The 21,693-nt window shown below is 39.7% G+C and overlaps 1 protein-coding gene across 3 annotated transcripts in view; it reads left to right on the top strand.

The window, feature by feature from the left end:
* The window catches only part of Sugct (succinyl-CoA:glutarate-CoA transferase), a 668,162-nt gene that overhangs the window by 288,953 nt on the left and 357,516 nt on the right, over positions 1-21,693 (top strand). For all 3 annotated transcript variants that reach the window (XM_055603972.1, XM_055603970.1, XM_055603971.1), the window contains one exon: positions 6,196-6,293. In XM_055603972.1, coding sequence (XP_055459947.1) covers positions 6,196-6,293 — 98 coding nt within the window. The remainder of the gene's footprint in view (positions 1-6,195; positions 6,294-21,693) is intronic.

Genomic DNA, 21,693 nt, shown 5'->3' with positions numbered 1-21,693 from the left:
TCAGGAGAGCTGAGAAGGTTGATTTGGTAGGGACCTCAAAGCCAGTATAGGGCTTGAGTGACTTCGCCAAACTCCATGGTGAGATGTGATCTTTACGAATTAGAAGAGCCTTTTAAAGCTCTAACTGACTTAGACAAGCATGTAAATTGATTTCCAAAGTTATAAAACAATCAAGAAGGGATGATTAAAGGCAGAAGATAGGTCACTTGAAGGTAAGTATGGCAAGGTTTGTGTTGAGCCAGAGTTTCTTAGGAAGAATTTGACAGAAAACCCAGTTATGCCAGTGAGGTTCTGAAAGGCTTTAAGACATAAATGATAAAAACAGCACAGGTCAAAAAAGATTAAGCTTGACCAAGAGCTGAAGAATTGGTTTTGAGTATGTGGCAGTGTATGTTTCTCCCTTGCAATAAAGTATGTTACGGATGGAGATTATTCACCCAGCCTAGGCTCTTCCAAGTGTGACCAGTGGTAACACAAACACCAGTGTGGGCCCAGAACCTGTCAGTGTTGAGGAGGAGCCATGTCTAAGCTCTGGCATGACATGCTAAAGCATGAATGACTAAGACTTACTGAGTCTAAGGTAGCCTGAGCATCTGAAGGTAGCCTCCATCCCAAGAATATCAGGGGAGGAGAGATATGCAGAAGCAGCAGCGCTCCAGGCTGAGGAGGCTGTATGGTTCATAAAAAAGAACTGTAGGTTATGGATGGCTAGGTGGAGTAGTATTTTTCATCCATGGTGTCTATATCCAACATTGTTCTTTTACGAAACAACTAAAACAAATGATGAGATCTTTTTGTTTTACGTTGGAAAAGTTTTTCATACCACATAATCTGAACACTATCTCCTCTCCCCCAACTCCTCCCAAGTCCACCCACCCAACTCTATGCCCTTTCTTTCTCTCTTTAGAAAACAATCAGGCAGATCAACCAACTAACCAAACAACAACAGCAATAATAACAAAAACATTAGAAACACACACAGAGAATCCATAAAAGCACAAAATCAGAAACTATATTATACAAGCAAAGCACTAATTAAGACAAAAATTTCCCAAACAAAGCAGTATGAGTCCAAAAAATATTGGGTTAATTTTCTGTTGGTCACTACTGTTAGGTGTGGGGCCTTACCCTTAAGTGTGGTTAATATACCAAGTGAGACTCCAATAGAGAGAGAACTATTTTTTCCTTTGAAAGCAAATATAACTTTGATATATCTTCTTGGTTATGGCTGATAGCTGGTGTCCAGTGCCCCCTCTCAGCAGTGAGACTCTAACTAGCTCGAGGCTGTGCAGGCCCTGTGCATGCAGCCATTGTCTCTGTGAGTTCATATGTGTATCAGTCCTGTAGTGTCTGGAAGACAGTTTTCCTGAAGTCATCCATCCCCTATGTCTCTTACTCTTTCTGCCTCCTCTTCGGCATAGTTCCAGGAGCCCTGAGGGGAGAAGTTTTATGAAGACATACCATTTAGGACTGCGTGTTCCAAAATCTCTCACTCCTCTCACATTGTCTATTGTAGGTTATATCATAACATTTTTATGATAAGTAAATTTTTCATATATACATATTTTGTTTAATTTTTTTTCTCTTTTTCTGTTTATTTTTATCTAATATTTTCCTTTTATTGAAAATAGATTTTCTTCTAACATAATATATCCTGATTATGGTTTCTCCTTCCTCTACTCCTCCCAGCTCCTCTCTACCTCCCATTCCATCTGGATCCATCTTTCTGTTCCTCATTAGAAAACAAACAGGCTTCTCTGAGATAATAGTAAAATATAGTAAGATAAAACAAAAGCCAATGCAATGGGATTGGGTAAAACAAACAGAAAGAAAAGAGCCCAAGAGAATGCATAAGAAACAGAGACACACTCAGTCACACAGCTTGGGAATCCACTAGACTAGAAGCCATTATATATATGCAAGGGGCCCATCGGGTAAAAAGAAGAAAAATATTTAAATAAAATGTAAAAAAAAATAAGATAAAAAAATTTAGAAAGGAAGAGCCCCAACACAACATTATAAGGAAGCTCCAAAGATGTCACGGAGTTCATTCTGTTTGCCATTTACTACTGAGCAGGCAGGAGTACTTTGTTTCCTCAAGGAGACTCTTTTCTCATGCTTCTTTTTACCTGTTCCCTTAGCTAAGGCCATGCGACATTTGGAATAGATAACAGTAGACCCTCAGAGATCATGCTATCATCTTTACAATTATTTTTATATAATTATAGCCTTTTATAACTTTAAATTTATTTATATACTTATTGCCTTATAAATTTATTTATGTAATTATAGCCTTCGGTTTTCTGATAGATTTAGAAAATGGAGAAAACGCTCTTGAGAACCAGAAGTTGAATGAAAATCCCTGTGCCAGAGGCAGATTACTATTCTATCGATGGTTGGCCAGGGGGCACCCCAAAGGTCTCTACAAACTATAATGGCTTTTACTATCACAATTGCTTACATGCTAACAATCAAGTGAAAAGTCCATGCTGTTGAAGACACTGCATGGTTTTGGCTGCGGGACATGGGGAGATCAGGTTGAGACTGAGCTGGAAGCTCTCACCTGCTTTCTGGCTTTCCTTAGTGCCAGGAAGCACCATGTCGGCAACTAAGGAAGAATTGCTACCCACAATCCTGTTCAGCTATGGCCCTGTTTACCACAGTGACAACATGATGCACCTACTGGTGCAGTAGTGACAGGACTTTGATGGTCTAATATGCTGCTTTCTGCTTGGAAGGAAAAGCCAAACACCAGTGGCTAGAAAGTTCACTGCTAATTGATAAATAGATGTGGTGTGCCTGTCAAATAACCCCCGCAAACATTTATACTTGGGTTCATAGATTACTATAGCTAGCAATCTCAATTGGTCCTAGGGAACACTTTTCCCCCCGAATGGGTAGTGTACTGAAAGACTGGTCAAGTTCCTAAAAATTAGTGACAGTTACTATGGAAGTAGTGTCCCATACTCAGTCAAACAGCTGTATTACCCCCTTTTAGGATCAGGAAACACTGTAGATGATGGAGCAGAAAGACTGCAAGTAATAGAGGAAGGGGTTGAATGTTACGTAGCAGTTTCCTCTATATTGAAACATTACCTCTTGGAGGGGAAAAGAAGGCTTTGAAGACTCAGGAATTGAACAAACCATACAAGGCACAGAAAGTGACTAGTATTTAAAAGATTCAAGATGCTGATGAAAGTTCTAAGACTCATAGACCTCTACCCAAGGTCATATAAATGGGAACAATTGCTGGGTTAACCAGATGAGCTGCTTGCATACCGTGTAGGCAGTTCTGGGGGCATGGCCTTCATATATTACTAGCCTATGTTAGGGTAGGCTTTTCAGCATACAGAGGCCTTTGAGTCACCCATGGTTTTATAGTAATTCCTTATATGTCTGTATGCTTCTATAAGTAACTCCAGTGAGCCTACTAGTTCATAAACTAGACTTCTGTGGAATCATTTTTTGACCTGTTATGGGTGACCTATCCAAGGTGAATAGGCTCTTAAATTATTGGTCTGTGTTTTATGTAGTGCTGGCCTTTGAATGCTACAAATCTAAGATCCTAGGAAACATATACCCACTAGGGTTTAATGGCAAGATTGTTTATGGGTAACCAGACACAGTGATGGTTGGGTTAGAAGCCTGCTTTACGGGAGGGAATTCATTCTTGGTACTATAAACATGGTTAAAAAGCATTACTAGGTAAGTCATAGACTCAGAGGAGAAATCTTTTGATTTGTTTTGGTGAGTGGTCAAGTTGCCAAACCACCACCTTTAAATATTTATGTCTATATCCATAGAGCAGCACTGCTTTCAGTCTTGGGCAGAGAAGCTTTTGATTACATTAGGTAGTGATTAATGCAGAGACTCCATCTGTTCAAAGTGCTGACAATGATTGTGAGTGCTTGTCATCCCACAAAGGGCAGGGAACAGTACAGAAGAGGGAGGAAAAGAATGGAAGAGCCAGAAGATGGGGAAGAACATTGTGACAAGCTGTCTTCTGGACATGACTTAACTTACACATACTAACTCAGAATAGCTGTGGTTACCCACATAAGACCTACACAAGATCAAGCAAGTTAAACATTTCTGGCAAAAGGAAGAGGCTCCTGAGGTCCCAGCTCTAGCTGAGGAGTTATTTTCAGCTACTGGGGACCAGAGAGTAACTTTTCTTTGAAGCACGGCCACTGAAGAGTTGTCCATTCCCCTTTGGATAATGCTACACCCATTAGTATGATGGTAAACCTAATTGGACTCAGTGGGTTATAAGAAAAATAAGAGTTTGAAGATAGGGTTAAAGGGGGTGGGAATTCAAGGGATGGACTGGTGAGTGGATATATTTACAATATATCGTGCAGATCTGTAATATTTGCTACAAATAAGCTGCTGGTGATGATCAGGATAAAAGTAATTTATTCACCGCTGTTAGGAATGTAAAGTAGTCAACCCAGTCTTTTCCTAATCACCACACAGCAGTTCTGTCCATTCTTAATTTCTCATAAAATAACAAATTTTTGTGTTATTTTATGACTGACTTCCTTTCAGATATTTTAATGGGCATTATTTATTTAAAAAAGATAATTCACACTTCTATGCTCTAACAAGTAAATTCACCTCAAGCATAACGAGACTGGCAAGGTAAAGTCAGAGAATAGTAAAAGGCACAAAACTAAAGCAAAGATGTCATAAAGAAAGCTGAAGTGGGGGTTTTATGGCAGTGGCTGAATGTCAGCCTTTTTGTAACAAATCCCTATCCAAGGAATTGCCTCGTACTGCACTGGAAGAGCAGATACTGAGTGGTCTGAATTTGCCAACGTTTAATTTTCTTTTTAAAAACATTTTTATATTTATTTATTCAGTGTGTGTGTGTGCATGTATATGGGTATGCTAGTTGGAGTACAATTGTTCAAGCACCTACAGAATGGATCCTTCACTGCCCTCAGTGTTGTCCGTTTAGACAGCTAGCAGGGCTGATGTTGGATGTATTATTACTTAGGCCCACAATTTTGCATGAGGTTTGAAAGACAGAAAAAGTCCAGTAAGTCAACTGCAGAGGACACATGACATCCAGGCCCTTCTGGAACATAGTCACCTTGGGCCTTTTTTATGTAGATGTCATTAGCATGCTTTATATGTAGCCTGACTTACAAATTTGGCCCATTACTTAGGGGAGGAACTGGCTTTTTCTTGAAGAGTTACTCTTTAGAAGGAGGTTTGTGACCAGGTCAGGCATTGAGACCAGTTCTGGGATCAGGTGTGGTGACTGTGGTTCCTAGAAAGGGCACCTTATGCAGTGTCACTTTTTAAAGTCCTGCAGTGATGCTGCCTTTGGGGAGAGTAAGGGGCAGATTGGAAAGAAGGATTACTCTGCTGGGATGGTCTCTTGACTCCGGGGAATCTTCTCTGCTTCTCTCTCTTTTGTAAGATAATTAGTGGATTGATTTTATTTAAACTATGAGAAACAAGTGAAACCATTAAGTGTTTATATTGAAAGCAAACACATTAATGAAGGAAGTAAGGCTTTCTGTAGGGCACCTGGCTTGCCCCCAGCCCATAAATGCTCCTTCTGACTTTCCGACACAACTGCCAAACTCTGTCTCCACACATTCTTTCAAAATGTCTTTTCCCTTCCAAATCCACTTGGTACTTTCATTATGGTCTTGTTAAAACTACAGTGTCCAATGGGATTTGCAAGATAGATTTTCCTTTTAGCAAGGAGCAGCCAAAGAGGAAGTATATGACAGCATTTCTAGTCAGTATTCCTTGAGGAAGACACACTAAAGAAAAATAGTGACCCTCCTGCAGGAAGAAGATCTTTTCATTTGATGTTGTTTGAACAGCTAGGATTTGGACAAATAAATGTGCTTTCCCTTTATTTTAGCACCTTATACAATATCCTGAATAGGACTATTGGGATAGATAGTATTTTATTAACATGTGGAACAGCTAGGCCTGTGCCCCTAAGACATATGAGGACTGTATGTTTTATATAAATGAATGTAGTCACTCTCATATAATTGACAAGACCCATTCACCAGTATGATCCCTTCAGTTGAGTGTTGCTGCTTCCATCCCCTTGTAGAGCAGTGTGAAGACAAGAAAAGAAGGGAGAGGCAGATCCTGAATGATCCGATTAACCGATTAAGAGTGTGTGAAAAACCTGTAAATTATACCTTATTTTCCTCCTTTTAGATCTTGAATTTGCCTGAATTAATTGATGATTCCAAGTATAGAACGAACCATCTTCGGGTACAAAATAGAAAAGAACTTGTGAAAATCCTGTCTTCACGGTAAGCTTGGACCTGATACCTAAACAAATAATCTGGTTTCCCCATCCGACACTTTGCATGCCCTCCCACTCTTTATATCAGTTTGTAATTCTCTCCATATCCCAGATTGATCAATGAAAAGACATCTTAAAGCTGTTTGTTGTTGTCAAAAAAAATCTGAAAGCATTTAAATGTTTTATTTAATACCAGCTCCTAACAATGGTGTAAACAAAGTCACAGTGACTTCAGTAAGGTTGCTTCTCTGTGGTCTGTAATTGTTTGGATTTGGTACCATAAACTGTGGACAAGCACAACAAGAATTGAACATTAATCGTGTTTACACTGTGTTAAATGCTCTGCTATAATCTCATTTAACTTTGTGGTCATCCTGTGATGTAGGTCCTATTGTTCCCATTTCACAGATAAGGAAACCAAATATGTGGAGATGAAACTAACAGATTTTTCTGGGCCATTGGTGTGAATGTGTTACTTAGATGGGAATTAATGCCAGATTAAGTAAGGAGTCATAAAAGATTCATAGTAATTGAGTGTTTGATTTCTAAATTTCCATTCATGTCAGGTTGTACTTTTGAAAAACATACACCAAATTTTAAATTTTGTATCAAAAAGTAATATTTCCTATTCACAGTTCATATCACTTTCACATCGTTTGCTTCTAAACACCTCAGTCTATAGAAATAGTCTCTGTGGGTTTTGTGACTCCAAATGCTCACAGGTGTTGTCACTCAGTGTTGCTTTCGTCATGCCAGTGACTTAGGGCTTTGTTCAAATACCCACGTAATACCGTGTAATATGAATCGAAGTTCTTAGAAAGTGAAGTCATGCTAGCAACACTTCCATTTCTTTTGTCTTTCCATGAAGTTATTGATATTTCTTCGCCCATTTGTTCTCTAGATTTTAAACACTTCTCTGCGCTGTAGCTCTTCCATATGTCAAACGATCTTCCTGTCAGTGGAGGCTTTGTGTGTGGGACTATTGCACAGAGTACAGGAATGAAAGTTGGGTGTCCCTTTCCTGATCATTAGTTAAATATAATTCTGAATCTACTGTAAAACTTACAGCCCTTAATGATTAACCTTTCTCCGCATGAGAATCACCCATTCATTTCTGCTTTGGGCCTCTTTGTGTCTAAAGCATTTTTAATTCATTTAATTCATTGATAGGACCTTTCCTTTCACACCATGGTTACCAAGTCACAATAATAGGCACTTGTGAGAACCTTGTCAAAAGCTCTTTGATAAGCTAAATAAATCATGTCCGTGCTGTGAGAAGAGTAGATTCTAAGAAAAATATCAACCCAGGCAGATACAAGTATCATTTTGTTGTTAAGTCGCCGGTACTTTGGTAGCATCTGGACACACAGAATTAGGGTTTCCTGTATCCTAAAACTTTGATTCCTTAATTAGTTCAGTTGTAGAAATCTACTGTGCAAAGACTTTTAGAAGACTCTGTAATATTTAAATTAATTTTTTATTTTTAGGTAATTAGGGAGTATTGTATATTTTTATATACACATATAGGTATTTAAACAGTTTTGAACTCACTCATAGTGTCATAATTTTTTTACTCAGATTCAAGAAAGAACTAGGAATCTTACTGAAAGGAAGAATGTAATGGTGGTCACAGAAAGGAACTGTGATTAGAGATTCTTTGATTAGGGTCCTCTTTTTGTGGTTGTTTTGGTAGGTAGTCTCATACTACCTTCTCTTAGTGTATTGACTGTTTTTGGTATTATCTTAAGATTTTTATGATTTTTCAGTACTTCCAATATCTTCTCATCCAGAGTATATCCAGTAGTGGGGAGCAGGGTTTATTACCATGTTTATTCATCCTCACCTACAAGCAAATCTCAGTCTCTCTAAATGAATAATTCTGGGTGCATTAATATTATTTAGTGGTCAGCTTTCAGAAGTCTTTACAGATGCTTTGAGATTTGTCCTCATCGTATGATCAACATTTTTTTTCCAGTATTGTAAAACTTTAGTGGCTTTCCATAAATTACAGGACTAAGCCCAGTCTGTCCAGTTTGAAATCTAGAGTCCTTCATAGTCTGATGTCACCTAAATTTCCTGTCTGCAGTTTCCTATCTTGTTTAAGCTGAAGGTCCCTGCTCTGGCCACACTCCTATTTGTGTGTTCTGTCTTCTTTCCCAGACTTAGCATTGTCCTGAAGCAGTTGTGGCTTCTGCATTGCTATGAAGCCACACTATTATATTTCTTCCTGAGTTTCCAAAGAGATGATGGCCTCTTTAGAAGAGAAAGTATCCAGCTTCTACCTTATATCCACCCTGTAATCAAACATAAGCAGAACAGGCATTAGTTCTGGGGATGGTATTGCTCAGGGCTCTGCATTGTTCAATATGGTCATCTTCATCTAAAAAGTTTCCTTTCCATCATTGCACAAACTGTGAATCATTTTACGTTTGTTCCCTGAAAACAGAGACACATTAGTAAGCAGGAAGAAAGGAAAAGGGGTGTGTTTGCTAGATGTTCAGGCCAGATTATGTGTTTCTTCTTCCTCTTCACAGATACCAGTTCCGAAAGTGCAGGTAATGTCTTACTTGCTTTTCAGTTGCTGTGAAGTGACTCCATGACCAAGGCAACTTATACCAGAAAATATTTATTGGGGCCTTACAGTTCCAGAGGGTTAGTCCATGACCATCATGGCGGGGAACATGGCAGGCAGGCATTCCTGGTGCTGGAGCAGTTGCTAAGAACTTCCAAACTTTTCCACAAGAAAGAAGCAGGGTGAGAAAGAGAGCTAACTGGGAAAGGTGTAGGCTTTTGAAACTCTAGCATCCACCCTCAGTGACACTCCTTCTCCAACAAATCAACATGCCTTCTAATCCTTCCCAAGCAGTTCTACCTACTGGGGACCAACCGTTCAAATATATGAGCCTATGATGGCCATTCTCGTTCAAACCACCGCAGGTTCTATATAAAACAAATGGATATTTGAAGGACCATACCCTATTCATATACCTTATCTCCCCCCCCTGCAGTGACACATAGTCACTTTGTACTTGTTTATTTATTCATTCAGTGTACACTTACTGGAGGCTCTTGTTTACTAAGTAATAAGTTATAAGCATTGGAGATTAGTAAGTAAAACAAGAAAGTACATTATTGAAATACAACTAGGAAAGGGAAAGGATGAATACCAAAAGTTGGGAGTGAGGATGGCTTTATTTCCATGCATACATCAAGGGGCCTGCTTGATAAAGTGAAGTATGAACAGGGGCCTGTAGGAATTGAGAGAAGGTAGTCAGCAGATATGCAGAGGAAGTTTCTAAGGCTGAGGGCATATGATGATGTTCAAGAAACAGTTCAGAAGATGATATGTCCTTGACTAGGGGAGCAAGGTGAAGGCTGAGGATGGGTCACAGTCATTGAGAGACATGACAAGCAGATTAAATTGTGGAAATAAAGGTGGGCTTTATAATCAGACTGATGCTTAAGTTGTGAACTAAAGGATTTCTTTCTTTTTCTTTTATTTATTATTTTTGGCAGGGGGTTATAAATGAGTTTGCTCAGCAGCAGCTATTTTATACCCAACTTAAAGTGTCAAAGGGGAATCTTTACTTGTTACAAAGTTCAAAGTATTCCAGTAACACCCAGCCAGTAAAACTTCATTGCAGTGGAGAGGCCACAGAAACTCATAAGTTTCCATAGCAAGCGGTTCTGTTATAGGAGCCTTAATCAGGACTCTGCTGAGACCCATTAAGGGAATGTTGTTTCCATGAAGGAAAATGGAGTCTTCCTCTGGCTTGACAGGAAAGCACCTAATATTCCAACATATCCCAAAATGTAAGACTTAATCCAGCAGGGCCAGTAAATTACCTAGTTAAGGAACATCCCATAAGAAGACAGGTTCAGTTAATGCCATGCTAAAGAGATGGGAGGGATAATTATCTTTTTAAATCCTTATCCATGAGGTCATGTACTTTTCCTTCCCAGAATCCTTGTTTTCTATACAGTTGCCTTAGAGTTACTCTGAAGCTCTGTTAGGTCTAATTACAGACTCAAAAAGATCCAACTTTTCCTTTCTCCTCTTTTTCTTTTGGATATGAGCCAGGATCTACGTTAACTTCCTCTAGTACTTTGGGATTTTTCATTCTATCTGCCAAGGAATCTCCCGTTTGTCACGTGGTTGCTTGCTGAACCTCTATACCTAACCTCAAGCTTTTTTGCTTCCTTTTTTCTATCTCTCTTCTCCAGGCAGTACTGAGGTTTACACCCAGACTCCCTTGTGGGTTTTCTTTAAATGATGATAAAATTGTCCCTGCTTTTTTTTTTTTTTAATCTGAATTGTTCTGAAGTTCTTTTATTAAGAAGACTAAGATCCCTGAGAGGAACCTCAATTTCACTGGTAACAGTCCTGGGCTCCCCCAAATTTATTTACTCACTCGCTTACTCCCACAGTTATTCTATTTTATTTTTGACAGATATAGATTACCTACTACATACCAAGGGCTGTTCTGAACATTAGGAAAAAAGAAATATTGGGATAAATATGTGCAGCCAAAATGCCCAGCTCTCTGGACGCTGCTAACTCCCTAAAAGACGTTTCTTGTGGTTGTTTTGAATTTGTTTTTCATATAACATTTTCTTTAAAACATTTTTCTGCTTTAAAAAATTACAGCTAGAATTTGTTAACCATTTATTGTCATTTCTTAACATACTAATATGAATGCTATAGTATTTTTTTTAGTGTTAGCCAATCCCTTTTGAAGTGAAAGCAGATTTTTAGATCAATAGCCACATTGTTGTGTGAGTATAACTGGATTCTGCCTATTGTCTGTTATTAAACATAGGACCTTTTCTCCTGTGCTCACATGTACTCCCAACTTTATGTAAAAATGTGGAAGGATTTCTGAGAATAAATTAGCAGTAGAGATAACTTTAAAAATAAACTGTAGGCACGATGGACTCACACGAAACTCAGTTCTTACACTCAACTTGACACCCCAAACTGAAAACTGAAGCATTAACAGATTTTTTTTTTTTTACAAGTGTATGCCCCTCAGTAGACATATGGATTTCCTGCTGAGTTTCATATCTTCCAAGAATTTTCCTCAGCAATGAGTATTTCTATCTTTGCCACAGTAGGATTCATGTGAAGTCTGTAGAGTCAGGAATTCCCTTTGTACACTGTGGAATTCTTAGATTGCTGGAAGGGCCCGTGCGAGGCTTTGCTTTGACTATTCTGGAGTACAGTTGGAGGCTTTCTCTGAGCTTCAGCTGCCTGCTTTGGTCATCAACTGATTCTGTAGCCAGCACACATAGTTCCCTCCAGGCCCCTCAGGTGTGCCTAGTCCCCACTGTGCCTGCCAGCAATTCTTTTCTTGTTGTAACGTGGAAGACTTTCCCCTTGAGGTTGCCATTTTATCCTTAGTGTTGCAGAAACTCTGTTTACCCAGCTGCTAGTGTTGAGCACCAGGTAGAGGTAAAACATATTAAACCTTAGCTAAAACACAAAGAACACAAGGAACAGATTTGTCCAGGTTCTGGCAAAGACATCCCATCTTTGCAGTGCTAAGGAGCAGCAGGCTGTTCAGCCCATGCGAGTGGATCAGCGCACTGGATCAGCGTTTTTGTAATAGTTGGGGCCTCAAGAGTGAAAGTCCTCATGTGTGTTCAACCTAAGAAAAGAAGGATGAAGATGAATGTGCTGTTATTTGGGGAGAAATACTAGGAAGCCATGAAATGAGCTTGAAGGAAAGGAGAACAATGGAAGAAGTAGACATCAGAGTCACAGCATTCTCTGCCTCCTCCCTGCTTTACTGACAGTTTTGGCCTTTGTCTAGCTACTCTGGTTCAACAGACATTGGGATGAAATGAAACCTGGGATCTTCAGGAGTTTCTGGTCTAATTAGGAAAGCAAAGACATAAGGCAATGAATGAAATCCACACTAGCAGTGTGTGGCAAGTGCCAGGGTGGCCAATGTGCTGTGGAGCCAAGAAAGGGACTACTGTTCCAGCCTAGTTAAGCCAGGGAAGGCTTCCTGGAGGCATTCCCACTTGTCACGAATCTTGAAGGACAGATGGAATTAAATTAGGAAAGGAAAAGTTATTTAAAAAAAAAAAAAACAAAAAAACGACAGAAACAATCACTTGAGCTAATTTTAAAGACTCAAAAAATTCCGAAGGAAGAAAAAAAAATTGTGGTTTAGAATGACATGGATGGCACTTTTTAATTTTGAGGAAATATTACTAATGTAAAGTCACTGTCTTTTGACATAGTCCAGTAAGTTATTGCTAAAAGAGCTGTGCTACTTCCTCAGTAACAAAAGCAACAGACTGCACAATTCGCCGATTGCAGTTGTCTGCCTTGATGTTGTTAATGAAGTCTCAGGTGTATGGCTGGGAGTTTACCTAATTTTAGAGTTTGCCATAGTGAATCATTGTGAGATTAAATGTTCTATTTCAGTGATTTCTAAAAAGAGATATTAAATATTTTTGGAACTGAATTAAAATTTTATTTAGAATTTTTCCTATAATCTGTCACCACATTTTTAAAAAAGATATGTACAAAATTTTTGAGACTTGAACCTGGAACTTATCGTCAGTGTTAAAAGAAGGACTATAAGCTCAATGGTACCTGATTTAATATTAGTTCAACAAAACAAACACCAGAGACCAGGAGATTGAAGAGATTTGAGGACTCACATCTTCTTCACTCTGAGCACAGGCTGTAAGACAGACAGGGACCCAGTTATATGTTGGCACACACCAGCTACATACAGGTAGCACACAGGCCTACAGTCAGACACAGTTAGTCTGGCAAAGGCATAGCCTAAGTCATATCTATACAAGGTCATATTTATACAAAATCACACAAAAATGCTGCTTGCCAAAAGTAGTTATATAACAGATCACAACACTGTTACTTTTGGAATGCTCTGGCAACAGGGTCAGCCATTTTGTGCTGACTTACAGACATGCATCCTTTTACTTCACGCCACACACCACTTTCCGTGTCTGGTGTCAGCAATGTGTTAGCTGAGTCATACTGGAGACCTCTATCAGTATCATGTTTTCTAAATACACATTGTCTCTTTCGGCCTTCTGTTCTCTGCATCTTGGTACTCTTAGATAAAGAGGGTTATTGCACTTTCCTGCTAGGTCTTTCTGGTATCCTTTCATGCTTTAAGGAAAAGTTTAAACCATTTTTTTAATACATGGTATTGATCTAGGGTCTTGTCCAGAAAGCAAGACACAGAATCACATGCTAGTCTCTGTGGCCCAGACTTTTAGTCATCCATTTACCCATGAATTATGGAGCCTTTTGGTCTCCTGGCTCCTCTATTTTTAAAGTAAACACAGGTCCAGGAGCTGTTCTTGCTTCCTTCATCTATCTATTATAAGCCATTTTTTTTGAGGCTCCTGTATCATGGCTTTTTTTGTAATAAGTTGTCACCTGTCACAGACCATCCTTTCCCCTTCTTTTGACAATACAGTAAATTTATTGAAGTATATTATTCTTGTTTTTGTTTCTCATACTTGTTTGGGTTTCTGAAAGTCAATAAATGATCTGTCAAGTAGTGAAGGCAAGAGTCAGTGTTGAACCGAGCTATCTAAATAGATCTGAACTGACCAAACAGGGAAGATTCCAGGGTTAGGGCCTACAAAGCCAAAGGGGGAAACTTCAGTAGTCAGAAACCATGTAGACTCATGATCACACAATGTCAGAAGATCTAAAGTGGAGGCCATAGTCTTCTTGGAACTAACTCTCATCTGACTTCCCTGAGCCTCAGGTTCTTACAAGTTAGGGACACATGACAATACCTCCATCACTATGAGCACTGTCATCAGGGAACAAGCTCTGAAGCAGATAGCACTGTAGAGCCTATGCTACATGTCCCAGTTATTGGAGGACATAGTTCGTTTAGTGTTGTTATGACCAAAGGACGTAAAACAAGAGAGAAATCATTTAAATTTTTCATTTAAGTGTTCAAAGGTTTTAGTCCACCATAGCAGGAAAAGTATGGTAGAATAGCTTTGTTCATGTTGATCAGAGAGGCCATTCAAATCCTTGTGAATCTACCAGTCAGAATGGCTAAGATCAACACCTCAAGCAATAGCACTTGCTGGGTGAAGGTGTGGAGATGGAGAGCACTCCTCCATTGCTGATGGGAGTGTAAACTTGTACAACCACTTTGGAAGTCAATCTGGCGCTTTCTCAGAAAACTGGGAATAGCTTTATTTCAAGACCCAGCTGGGTATATACCCAAAAGATGCTCCACAATAAACAAGGACACTTGCTCAACTATGTTCATAGCAGCTTTATTCACAATAGGCAGAATCTGGAAATGATCCGGATGTCCCTTAACTGAGGAATGAATACAGAAAATGTGGCATACTTACACAGCTACCCAGCTATTAAAAACAAGGAAATTATGAAATTTGCAGGCAAATGGATGGGACTAGAAAAGATCATCCTGAGTGGGGTAACCCAGACCCAGAAAAATACACATGGTATGTACTCACTTATAAATGGATTTTAGCCATATAGTACAGGATAAGCATACTATGAGGCACAGACCCACAGAAGATAAGTAACATAGAGGATCCAAGGGAGGATGCATAAATCTCACTCAGAAGGGGAGACAAAATAGACAAAGGTAGTGGCTGAAGAGAGGGAACAAGGTAGGAGAGGGGCCACAGAGAGTTAAGAGGGTGGAGATCAGACCTGGAGAGAGCAAGGGCAAAAGGACAGAAGGCCTGTAAGGAAAAGATAAATGGAGGATGGGGTTATCTCTGTGACAAGCTGCGGCCCTAAATCAGGGTAGGCCCTTCGGAAGATATGAGGGGGACTCAAGCAGAGATTCCTAGTAGCAGAGGCCATAGAGACTGAAGTGGACACTTCTAATTAGTCTAGCATCCTAGCAGAGGGAGGAGAACTCCAACCCACCCACAAAAACTTCAACTCCAAATTTACTCTGCCTAAAAGACGTGTAAGTACAAAGATAGAGCAGAGATTGAGGGAATGCTCAAACAATGCCCAGCCTAACCAAAGACCTACCCTATGGGAGAGTGCCAGCCCCTGACACTATGAAAGATACTCTGCTAGGCTTGCATACAGGAGCCTGTCAGAGTTGTCCTCTGAGAGACTCTACCCAGCAGTGCCTCAAAACAGATGTTGAGACTCATAGCCAAACATTGGGTGATGATTAGGAAGTCATGTGAAAAAGTGGGAGGAGAGGAAAAAGGACCTGGAGGTTACAGGAGCTCCACAAGAAGACCAAGAGGGCCAACTAACCAGAGCCCACAGGGGCTTGCTGAGACTAAAGCATCAACCAAGGACCATGCGTGAACTGGACCTACAAGGATGTAGCCGATGGGCAGCTTAGGCTTCATGTGGGTCCTCTAGTAAGGGAAGTGGGGACTGCACTGGATATGACTCACTTGCCTGCTTTTTGATCACTTTCCCCTGGTGTGACTGCCTTGCCAGGCCACAGGGGAAGAGGATAAGGTGAGTCCTGATGCAACTTGATGAGCTGGATTGGAAAGAGATCTCCCCTTTTCTGAGGAATGGGTGAGGGGGAAGGGAGGGAGAGAAAGAGAGTAGGACTGGGAGAAGAGGATGAATAGAGCTACAACTAGCATGTTAAGTGAATAAAATTTAATTAATTAAAAAAAAATCACTGTGGATCACAAAGCAGAGAAGACCGGAAGCAGAGCCAGGGATACCGTGGAAATCACACACGTAGTAACTTTTTAAATTCAGGAAACCACACTTTTCAGAGTCCAAATAACACCTCCAGCTAGGACATACATTTAAAACATGCGCCTGTGAGGGACATTTCAAACCATCACAGGGAAAAACGTCAATCTTCAAGAATCACCAACTACAGTATAACAAATATTTTACTATTTTTTGTTTGTTAATTTTATGTTTTAGAGACAGGGTTTTGTCATGTAGCTCAGTATAGCCTTGAACTCATGGCAATCTCTTGTCTAAGCCTCTTTAGTGCTAGAATTACAGCCATGTGCCACCATGACCAATTCTGATAATTTGTTTTTAGGAATTCCAGTTATAATCATCTTATTAATTCACAAAGCTCATGTATTAGGGAGATTTCTTTTCAGCCACATTATAGTCATTACAATAATTAATTTTAGAAATTTTTATTTAATAAAATAGCATTCAGCTGTCAATCAGAAATCTTGATTGGGATGATATAAATACAGTATTATTGTTGTGATCTAATTTGGGTCTAACAAAGTAAAGCGAGATTCCAGTTGGCCTGGGACTTGTAGCTAGAAAATTCATTTCTGGATAACTTCAAAAACTTAAAGTAGCTTTCAGGATTTAGGAATACATTTAACTTTGTTCTATTTTACTAATAGTGCTATTAATGGGCCCGGAGGTTTGAAACCCTTTGGAGTGGCTGTTCATTGACCCTGGTCCATCCCCGTTCAAGAGACGCTTGTTCCTTAATGTGGTTGGTGAATTTGGAGGTTTGAACTTTACTTGAGTTTCTCCTTACATTGCAGCTATCTTTGCCTAGGAGTAAAATACTTCAGCGAGTCCTTTAGTTGCGGTGTTGTGTTTAATTGTCTGTCCTAGTTTGTTTCCCTGTTGCTGTGGTAGACCATTCTGACCAAGAGCAGCTGGAGAGGAAAGGGTTTGTTTGGCTTTCAGATTATAGAGGCCTGAACCCTGAAACCTGAACCCTCAGTAGGAACAGAAGCAGAGACCACTGCCAATGCCCCTTACTGGCTTGCTTCTAGGTTCACATTCAGTTACCGTCCTTGAACTACCAGGGCCCACCTGTCTAGCCATGGTACTGACTACAGGGGGATGGGTTCTCCTACATCAACGAGCAATCAAGAAAATGCCCCACAGACATGCTCTAAATTCAGTCTATGGGTGAAACTTCTCAACTGAGGTTTCTTCTTCTTGGGTGTGTCAAGTTGACAATTTTTTGCCAACTTTGGCACATAGACACATCACTTTTAAACCATTTTCCTGTGGCTCAGTGTCTGATGTCTGAGACTCTTTCAGGATCATTCATTATTCAAGGAGTTTATAGGTAGTTCCCCTTGTCTAGCTCTGACATCTACAGCACATACTGCTCCCCCTATAGGCTCCATCAGGATCCCCTCCACACTTGACACCGTCACTGGCAGGCATCTGTGGTCTTGGCAGTTCCAATTGATAGGTTTTCCGTTAGAACTGAGGCTGCACCTTCACTAGTAGCCTTTTGACCTTTCGGCCAGAATTCCAACCCTGCTGCATGGTGCCAAGGCTTAGTTTCTCTCCATGATTTCTTCAGTCTTCTAGCTTTCATGACACCCAAACCAGTGAGACTCTTAAACATTTCCAAATTCAGCTACCAGCTTAAGAGACACCCTTGGTGTCTCTTGGGCTACAGCTTCTGTGTCCTACATGAGGAACTATTTCCTAGAAGATTTCCTTTCAAAATGCTGTTCTTTTATTAGTTACATCTGGTTTGTAAATCCCAGCTAAACAGCATTGATTTTTCAGTAAAGCAAAGATTTTACTTTCAACTATATAGGCCGTGAATAGCATTAATAGAGTCTTTGCTCCCTCTGAAACTTCACAAGTCAAGCCTTCATTGTCCATGTTTCTCTTAACTATAAACTTCTATTAAAAATAACATACTAAGAACATATTAAGGTTCTAGGTAGGAAGTCTTATTCCAAAAGAGACAAACAAGGCCCTAGCAAATGATTTTACAGCTAGGGCAGAGTCTGTGGGAACAGCTTTAACCAGGCTGTTCAAACTGAGTTCACCTGTGTTACTTTTGTGGGTAAGTTTTTCAGTGTTTCCTCCTCCATTTCAATCCACTCTTTTTTTTAAATGTTTTTTAAATTTGATGTTATTCATAAATTTTATTACAATTTATTCACTTTGTTTCCCCGCTGCAGCTCCCTCATCTCCTTCAATCCACTCTTGAGCTGTCTTTCCTGCCTTTCACAGTTTGAACTCTTCTACAGTTAAAACAGTGAGTAGATGTTATGCATCGTTCTCTTAGCTAGGTTCCATCCATCTGCATGGAGGCTTCATTCACTACCTGGTTTGCTAAGAGAAAAGACAAACTTTTATCATTGTGAAGGGCCGGAAGAAACCTTTATTTCATGTAATATAGTTCTTCCTTACACACAGTTTGCTGATTTCAGAGGATCTGACATTACAAAATTATAATTTGCCTTTTTTTTTTTTTTTTTTTGCCCTTGGGTTTCAGACAGTTTCAGGGGGGTTAAGGAAGTCTGATTCCCTAGGACAAAAGGCCTTTCCATCAGACTGGGTTTTAACATAGACATGGTAGAGAGAGCGCCAAGCACACCTGCTCGTGGTGGGCAGAGAAGAACATCATGAAAACCTGTGAGCAGTCAGAAGACCGAGGTTTTTCTTCTGAAATACACTCAGGGCTGGGGGCAGTGGCTGCCTCTTCACTCTGGTGCGGTCCACTGCTCCTGAAACCTGGTAGCCATCAACTCCCCTATGTCTACATGTTTTTAATCTCCACAGAGAAACTTATTGTTTTCTCCCTCTGAAACAGTTCTGTTGGTCTAATATTCCATATAATCACATTTTACGATCTCTGCCAGTCCCTTTCCTGACTTCCATTAGCATCTCATGAGGATGCACTTCTTGTGATTTATACACATCCTCGACCTACACATTTAGCTTATTGTAACCTCCCCCCAACCTCTCCTACTGCTCTGAATCATAACGTTGTCAGTTTATCTTGCATCTACTGCAGCAGGGATAATTTGGATAAATGGAGCTGATGTTTGGTGAGGGTCACATTTGTTTTCTTACGCATTCCTTGGCAGCTCTGCCATTATCAGCTAATAGATGGTCCCTTGTAAAATGTCTATATTTGATGTAGTACATTTTCTGCATGTTGGTTATTTGGAGAGAGATTTAAGGCCATGTTGTTATTATAAAACCAGCCTGGAGGGCGAAATAAAGAAAGCCAGCTCTGGAAATCATCCCTTTGGCTTACAGAAAGCAATGGACCACTGCCACTCCAGAGAAGCTCCTGTGACCAAGGCACTTTTCACCCTGCAACAGAGGTCTTTGTGACTGAGAATCAAATGATGTCTCTAATCGAGTTGGGAGGGAATGGAATGTCAGCTACTCTCTCCAACCCTCTCCATTGTTTTCCAGCACAGCTATAAACCATTCCACACTGCTTTTTAGAAGAGAGAGCTGGGTGGCAGTTGTGCGATATTTCTATGTGTGTGTAGGGAGGGGATGATGGGAGTGGGCAAGAGTCCAGTAAATTCTGCTTCCCTAGATAAAATATTTAATGCTCTCATTTCTCCATTGGAACCTAATGCATCATTTTCAATTTATAGAATGTTGGAGTCTGAACTTTGTAAACTGGATGTTGGAACGACATAAAATTTAACTCTTTTTCTAGTACAAAAACTGAAATTTAACTGTATTATGGTGGGCCAGAGATCCTTAGAAACCTGGTAGGAGATGCCATGGGCCAGCTTTAAAGTCATTCTTTGTAGGTCATAAAGCTCTCCAGACTTCTCTGGACACTCTTGTTTCATTCTTGACTTCTGCACTAGCTAAAGAAGCTGGAGACTTACCCAGTTTCCTGATACTCAGGTTTGTTTCTCTGACTGCCCAGTTCATTCCTCTCCTGCCAAGTTTCATGCCTGCCTGCACTAGGCCTGAATCCTGTCCTCTTGGCTTTTTATTCTCTTAGCTTTGGCTTCACAGTTGGGCCTCCCTTAATCTTTGCTCTTTCATGAGCTAATGTTCCTGGCAAATGTGGGCTTCACTTCTCGCTTTGTGATGACAGCTACCATCTCAGCAGAGTCCAGATTTGTGTCAATTGTTCCAGGATATTCACTAGTGATCAGCATTCCTGGCCCTTGTTACCTAGTCAATCCTTCTTAGTTTTGTCAGGCTTCTTGCTGCTTCTGTAGTCAGGCTGGATCTACCTTAGTTCTAGTTTCATGTATTTTCTTACTATGACATAATTCATTGGTGAGGCCCAAATTGGAATCTCTTGATGGCCAGTTCATTTTCCAGAGCACTCACAGAATAGTTACACTTTCCCCACTTTTTCCTACCCATAAACTTCATGTTTAGAATACTTCTGGCTGAAATCATTCCATCCCTGCCCCTTCTCTGTTTTTCTCTCTTCCATCTTTCTTTTTCTTTGCTTCTCTCCCTCCATCCTTCACCCCTCTCTCCTCCATTCATTTTATTTTCCCTTCTTTCCTTTTCTCCCTTTCCACACCTCTAACTCTTTCTTACAAGTATCCATATAGGAATAAAATTTTAACATTGCAATTTATAAATTTACATTTTCCCTTCTTAATGACCCCTTTCCCCCCTCTTTTGTGAATTGTTTTTCTTTTCTCATTTGCTAACTTTAGAAAAAGAAAAATCCAGACATTGGAATGTCTGAGTTTATTTAAGTCTCAGTACTCTGTTCAGTTTAATGAATGGAAACAAAAAAGGCAAATAAAAACGCTGGCCTGGATCTTTGTGGCTCTGGGATTGGCTTTTTTGGTGGCCATTTAGATAAATTGGTTTTGGAAAATAAGTTCATGGGATGGTTTCAAGCTGTTTTCAGACATATCAACATATAGCAGTATAGTCTAAAATAATAATAATAAAAAAATCAGTGAGAAATTGTTAGGAATATGACTGTTAGTGATTTAACATGCCACTATCTACAGTAGAGGAGAGCCGGGAGGATGACGTAGCTCTCAGTATCTTAAACCCAAAAATCAATGTACAGAAACAAAAATGGAATGACATGATTCCAGCATGTTTAGCAGCAATAGCCTCGGCAACTCAGATAACCAGAGCTACTGAGTTGACAGTCCAAACATCTCAGTATGGCTGTTTTCTAAAATGAAATAATTCCTAAGTTAGATTTAAGAATAGCCTATTTTTTCCTAGAGCACTGACGCTCACAACCCTGCTGTACTATGCATTAATGATTCTAATGCTAAAGCCCAGATGAAGTTTTAGCCTTCCGAGGTAGTTTGGATAAGAATTACAGAAAGCATAGCTGCTTTTAAGTAAGGTGATTGACATATCTGAAGGAAAAAAAAAAAAAAAAAAAAACCCTCAACAGAAACTCCAGAGAGTAACCAAAGAATTGACTCATAAAAGCTGAAATCCTAATGTCAAACCCATGTGGGACAAGCACTCAGTCTCACTGGAAATCAAACATAGAGATTACAATGACTGAAGTAAGTTTCTAATCATTCAAAATTTAACAATTGAAAAATAAATTACTATCACCAAATGCATATATGACATATTGATTCGTAGCCTATAGGTAGAAAGTATGGGCAAAAGATCCATAGAGTCCAAGGTATCATTCCGTTTCAGATTTTTACCCTTGATATCATACTGAAACTTTAGAAAAGTAAAATAAATTTAT

The sequence above is a fragment of the Psammomys obesus genome, unplaced genomic scaffold, assembly GCF_907164565.1.
Source record: "Psammomys obesus unplaced genomic scaffold, mPsaObe1.curated_primary_1811, whole genome shotgun sequence".
Classification (NCBI taxonomy): Eukaryota; Metazoa; Chordata; class Mammalia; order Rodentia; family Muridae; genus Psammomys; species Psammomys obesus.
Note: the sequence above shows the minus strand (reverse complement) of the source record. Positions and strands in the feature narration are given on the sequence as shown.